Raw genomic sequence first — 6,224 nt, 5'->3', positions numbered from 1 at the left:
GGTTGGGTGTCACGATTTGTCTAGTGCAGGAACCCAAAAGCAGACCAGGACAGGGGGAAGTGGACATTACAAGGTGAGTATTTATTTGGTCCAGCTGGTCGGCGGGGAGCGAGGCTGGAGGGCTGCAGGGTTTTGTGCTGATCCAAATGTGCTGCAGAGAAGCAGACAGCCAGGCAGGTGTGACACTCGTCTATCAGAGCTCCTGAGAGCAGCTGTGGATCATCCAGCAGGGGGCGCTGCTGGACTCTTTCCACTGCAGCCTCGTAGTTGATCAGGAATGAGGCGTCTTCAGCTCTCAGCTCCTCCTCTGTGGCTCTGACTGTGTCTGAAAGAGCTGCTATCTCTCTGCTCAGAGCCTCCATCTTCTCCTTCATCCTCTGACTCTTCTGCTCCTCTTCCTCCCTCAGTGCAGCCATCCTGGCCTCCTCTTCCTCTTCTAGAAACTGGTGAAGCTTCTTAAACTGATCCTTAATCTGCGTCTCTGTGCGTCGGGCCTGGACCTTCAGGTGTTCATCGATGGGTCTGATTCTGTGGTTGGAGTGTTTTTCTGAATGTAGACAGACGACACACACTGGCTGCTGATGGTCCAGACAGAAGAGTTTGAGTTTCTCAGAGTGCAGACTGCAGAGAGCCCCTGAAGCTCTCTGATCTCTCTGCTGTAAGAAACTCTCACACAGCTTCTTTAAGTCCACGTTACGAGGTGGTTCTGGTCTTGAAGATCTTCTCTTACAAACTGGACACTCCTGTGTCTGTTTCTCTGTCCACCAGCTCTTCAGACAGTCTTTACAGAAGCTGTGACTACACGACACAACAGGATCTCTAAAGACTTCATGACAGACCGGACAGCAGAAGTCCTCTGACGTGGAAGCCATTTGGTTTTCTGAGAGCAGCTGAAAACAGCAGAAACAGCTAAATGTTAAAACAGGAAGTCAGTTGTGTTTTCCCTGCCTTCAGGGCGGTCTGCCTGAAGAGGTTTATTTGAACCCAAACCATTATCTTTTCCTAAACTTAAAGGAGAATTACGGCCAATTTTTTGTTAATCTTGATCGCTATAAATTTGCGTGTACTTTCGTTCTAAAAAGTACTATATGAGCTTCCACTGAGCTAAAACAGCAGTTGTCGGGGCAAGTTTCAGAGTGAGTTTGTACCTCTTAACAGACACCAAATGCAATTAATATGAACTTTACGTGACAACAAGATGCATTTTCAACTCAGACTTTGTTTTAATTGACCTACCCTGCCTCGATTCTGCAGGTAGCTAGCTTGCCCTGTTAGCTGTTAGCTGCTAGCTGTTAGCTGTTAGCTGCTAGCAGCTAGCTGCCGTCTGTGATAAGTGTGTTCAGCCCAAATCATCACGCAGCAGTTCCGTGTGTATTTGTAGCTCATCCATTTTGTGTGTGATCAATCTGGTGCAGTAGTTCCCTTAGCCACACACACACACACGGTACACACACACGGACACACACACATACACACACACGGTACACACACACAGACAGACACACACACACGGTACACACACACACATACACACACAGACACACACACACAGACAGACACACGGTACACACACACACACACACGGCACACACACACGGTACACACACACGGTACACACACAGACAGACACACACACACACACACAGATGGTACACACACACAGACAGACACACACACACACACACACACAGATGGTACACACACACAGACACACACACATACACACACACACGCGGTACACACACACAGACAGACACAGACACACACACATATACACACACACGGTACACACACACAGACAGACACACACACACGGTACACACACACAGACAGGCAGACACACACGGTACACACACACAGACACACACGGTACACACACACACAGACAGACACACGGTACACACACACACACACACGGCACACACACACAGACAGACACACACATCACACACAGCACACACACAGAGACACAACACACAGACACACGGTACACACACACACGGATGGTACACACACAGACACACACACACACACAGAGACACACAGACACACGGGACACACACACAGTACACACACACACACACACACGGCACACACAGTACACACACACACACACACACGGCACACACACACACATAAAGACACGGTACACACACACACACAGTACACACACACAGACAGACACACACACGGTACACACACACACACAGAGACACACGGTACACACACACACACACACGGCACACACACACACATAAAGACACGGTACACACACACACACGGTACACACACACACACAGTAGACACACACACACACACAGACACAGACACAGACAGTACACACACACAGACAGACACAGACAGACACACACATGGTACACACACACACACACACACACACGGTAGACACACACACACACACACACGGTAGACACACACACACACACACCATATTGAAATTGAAAATGAGACCAGAGACCATTGTTGTTTCTCTTTTTTCTTTAATCAAAGATCAAACACCTGGATTCATTATTTACAAAACAGAAACATCTGTAGTCAGCTGATGGTCAGATACAGGGGGGGCAACATCAGACGAACCAGATGTTGGCCAGCTTCACAGAGCCAGAGAAGACGAACTGCATCAGAGAGTCCACTTCAGACACCTGCAGACACACAACCAGATATCATCACACACACACACACAACCAGAGATGATCACACACACACACAACCAGAGATTATCACACACAAACACACACAACCAGAGATTATCACACACACACAACCAGAGCATCACACACACACACACACACACCCAGAGATCATCACACACACACACACACAACCAGAGATCATCACACACACACACACACACACACAGCACACACACGACACACACACACACAACCAGATCATCACACACACACAACCAGGGATTATCACACACACAACCAGATCATCATACACACACACAACCAGAGATCATCACACACACACAACCAGATCATCACACAAACACACACAAATCCAGATATTATCACATACACACACACACACGCTAGTCATGTGTGTGTCTGCAGGTGTGTGTGTGAACCGTGTGTGTGTGTACCTTGTCTCTGTGTGTGTGTGTGTGTGTGTGTCTTGTCTCTGTGTGTGTGTGTGTACACCTTGTCTCTGTGTGTGTGTCTACCTTGTCTCTGTGTGTGTGTGTGTGTCTGTGTGTGTGTATGTGTACCTTGTCTGTGTGTGTGTGTGTGTGTGTGTGTGTACCTTGTCTGTGTGTGTGTGTGTTTTACCTTGTCTCTGTGTGTGTGTACGTTGTCTGTGTGTGTGTGTGTGTGTGTGTGTGTACCTTGTCTCTGTGTGTGCCCTTGTCTGTGTGTGTGTACCTGTCTATGTCTCTGTGTGTGTGTACCTTGTCTCTGTGTGTGTGTGTACCTGTCTCTGTCTGTGTGTGTGTGTGTGTGTACCTTGTCTCTGTGTGTGTGTGTGTACCTTGTCTCTCTCTCTCTGTGTGTGTGTGTACCTTGTCTCTCTCTGTGTGTGTGTGTGTACCTTGTCTCTCTGTGTGTGTACCTTGTCTCTGTGTGTGTGTGTGTGTGTGTACCTTGTCTCTCTGTGTGTGTGTGTGTGTGTACCTTGTCTCTCTGTGTGTGTGTGTGTGTGTGTGTCTTGTCTCTCTGTGTGTGTGTGTGTGTGTGTGTGTGTACCTTGTCTCTGTGTGTGTGTGTGTGTGTGTGTACCTTGTCTCTCTCTGTGTGTGTGTGTGTGTGTGTATACCTTGTCTCTCTGTGTGTGTTTAAACACTGTCTGCAGCAGTAGCGCCCCCCACAGGTGCTGCAGGTGTAGTGGGAAGGGAAGCCGCAGACGCAGCAGAAGTGACGGGGGGGCAGAGAGGAGGGGGGGGCCGCCGCTGACAGGTAGTTAGGCTCCGCCCGCTCCGACAGGTTCTGCCAATCAGAGGACAGGAAAACAGACTCAGCGAGGCACCTCATTGGCCAGCAAACAGCCAGAAAAACAACCAAATAAGGTCAGATAGAGTCTGGCTAATCCACACAGCAGAACAACCTGCTCTGGTTTATTGGCATTACTTTAAACCAATCACAGTCATCGTGGGTGGGGCTTAGCTCCAGACAGAGCCATGGTGCCTCTTGTTTTGGTAGAACATGTGTACGTAGGGAGGCGGGCTCTGGAAGTAAAACGGCTGTTGAGTGACAGATGAGAGTTTTACTCAAAAAAAATACATTTCATTTGATTGGCCGTTGTTGTAGGTCTATCCGTTGCTCTGATTGGTTGTAGGTCTATCAGTTGCTCTGATTGGTTGTAGGTCTATCAGTTGTCAGCCAGTCAGAAATAGTCGAGGGAGGAGAGTAAAGATGGAAAGCTCCTAAAGCTTAGTTCCATATAAATGCACGGATTATTCCTTGTTTTGTCGTTAGTGAAAAACAATATTGACCTCGTACGATCCCCGTCTCATCTACTATCCCGTCTCATCTACTATCCCCGTCTCATCTACTATCCCGTCTCATCTACTATCCCCGTCTCATCTACTATCCCCCGTCACATCTACTATCCCGTCTCATCTACTATCCCGTCTCATCTACTATCCCCGTCTCATCTACTATCCCCCGTCTCATCTACTATCCCCGTCTCATCTACTACATCTACTATCCCGTCTCATCTACTATCCCGTCACATCTACTATCCCCCGTCTCATCTACTATCCCCCGTCACATCTACTATCCCGTCTCATCTACTATCCCCGTCTCATCCACTATCCCGTCTCATCTACTATCCCGTCTCATCTACTATCCCGTCTCATCTACTATCCCGTCTCATCTACTATCCCCCGTCTCATCTACTATCCCCCGTCACATCTACTATCCCCCGTCTCATCTACTATCCCCGTCTCATCCACTATCCCCGTCTCATCCACTATCCCCCGTCTCATCTACTATCCCGTCTCATCTACTATCCCCCGTCTCATCTACTATCCCGTCACATCTACTATCCCGTCTCATCTACTATCCCCGTCTCATCTACTATCCCCGTCTCATCTACTATCCCGTCACATCTACTATCCCCCGTCTCATCTACTCTATCCCGTCTCATCTACTATCCCCCGTCTCATCTACTCTATCCCGTCACATCTACTATCCCCCGTCTCATCTACTATCCCCGTCTCATCTACTATCCCCGTCTCATCTACTATCCCCCGTCTCATCTACTATCCCCGTCTCATCTACTATCCCCGTCTCATCTACTATCCCCCGTCTCATCCACTATCCCCCGTCTCATCTACTATCCCCCGTCTCATCTACTATCCCCGTCTCATCTACTATCCCCCGTCTCATCTACTATCCCCGTCTCATCTACTATCCCCCGTCTCATCTACTATCCCCGTCTCATCTACTATCCCCGTCTCATCTACTATCCCCGTCTCATCTACTATCCCTCCCGTCTCATCTACTATCCCCCGTCTCATCTACTATCCCCGTCTCATCTACTATCCTCCCGTCTCATCTACTATCCCCGTCTCATCTACTATCCCCGTCTCATCTACTATCCCCCCCGTCTCATCTACTATCCCCCGTCTCATCTACTATCCCTCCCGTCTCATCTACTATCCCCCGTCTCATCTACTATCCCCTGTCTCATCTACTATCCCGTCTCATCTACTATCCCCCGTCTCATCCACTATCCCCCGTCTCATCTACTATCCCCCGTCTCATCTACTATCCCCCGTCTCATCCACTATCCCCCGTCTCATCTACTATCCCGTCTCATCTACTATCCCGTCTCATCTACTATCCCCCGTCTCATCTACTATCCCGTCTCATCTACTATCCCCGTCTCATCCACTATCCCCCGTCTCATCTACTATCCCGTCACAGCTACTATCCTCCCCGTCTCATCTACTCTATCCCCTGTCTCATCTACTATCCCCCGTCACATCTACTATCCCGTCACATCTACTATCCCCCGTCACATCTACTATCCCCCGTCTCATCTACTCTATCCCAAAAAACGAGAATACGTTCAATCTTAAAAGTGGCGTTTCCATCCTAAATATGATTTTAAAACAGACATTTGACTCGGGTACATTCACAAAAAGACCCTAGGTGGCATTTTGGCGAGGGTTAGGCTTTAAAGGACTGTGTGGAGGTCTGGGGGAACGCCTGTAGAAGCACACTACAGAAGAGAGAACGAGAACAGATATTATC

The 6,224-nt window shown here is 48.7% G+C and overlaps 1 protein-coding gene across 1 annotated transcript in view; it reads right to left on the bottom strand.

The window, feature by feature from the left end:
• Positions 1-2,481: 2,481 nt before the first annotated feature.
• znhit1 (zinc finger, HIT-type containing 1) overlaps positions 2,482-6,224 on the bottom strand; it is a 6,620-nt gene continuing 2,877 nt past the window's right edge. Inside the window, exons 5-6 of the mRNA XM_078245385.1 lie at positions 3,781-3,950; positions 2,482-2,663 (exon numbers count right to left, since the gene is read on the bottom strand). Coding sequence (XP_078101511.1) covers positions 2,642-2,663; positions 3,781-3,950 — 192 coding nt within the window. The 3' untranslated portion in view covers positions 2,482-2,641. The remainder of the gene's footprint in view (positions 2,664-3,780; positions 3,951-6,224) is intronic.

Source organism: Sander vitreus, unplaced genomic scaffold, assembly GCF_031162955.1.
Source record: "Sander vitreus isolate 19-12246 unplaced genomic scaffold, sanVit1 ctg495_0, whole genome shotgun sequence".
In the NCBI taxonomy this organism is placed as follows: domain Eukaryota; kingdom Metazoa; phylum Chordata; class Actinopteri; order Perciformes; family Percidae; genus Sander; species Sander vitreus.
This window is presented reverse-complemented; position numbering and strand designations above follow the sequence as displayed.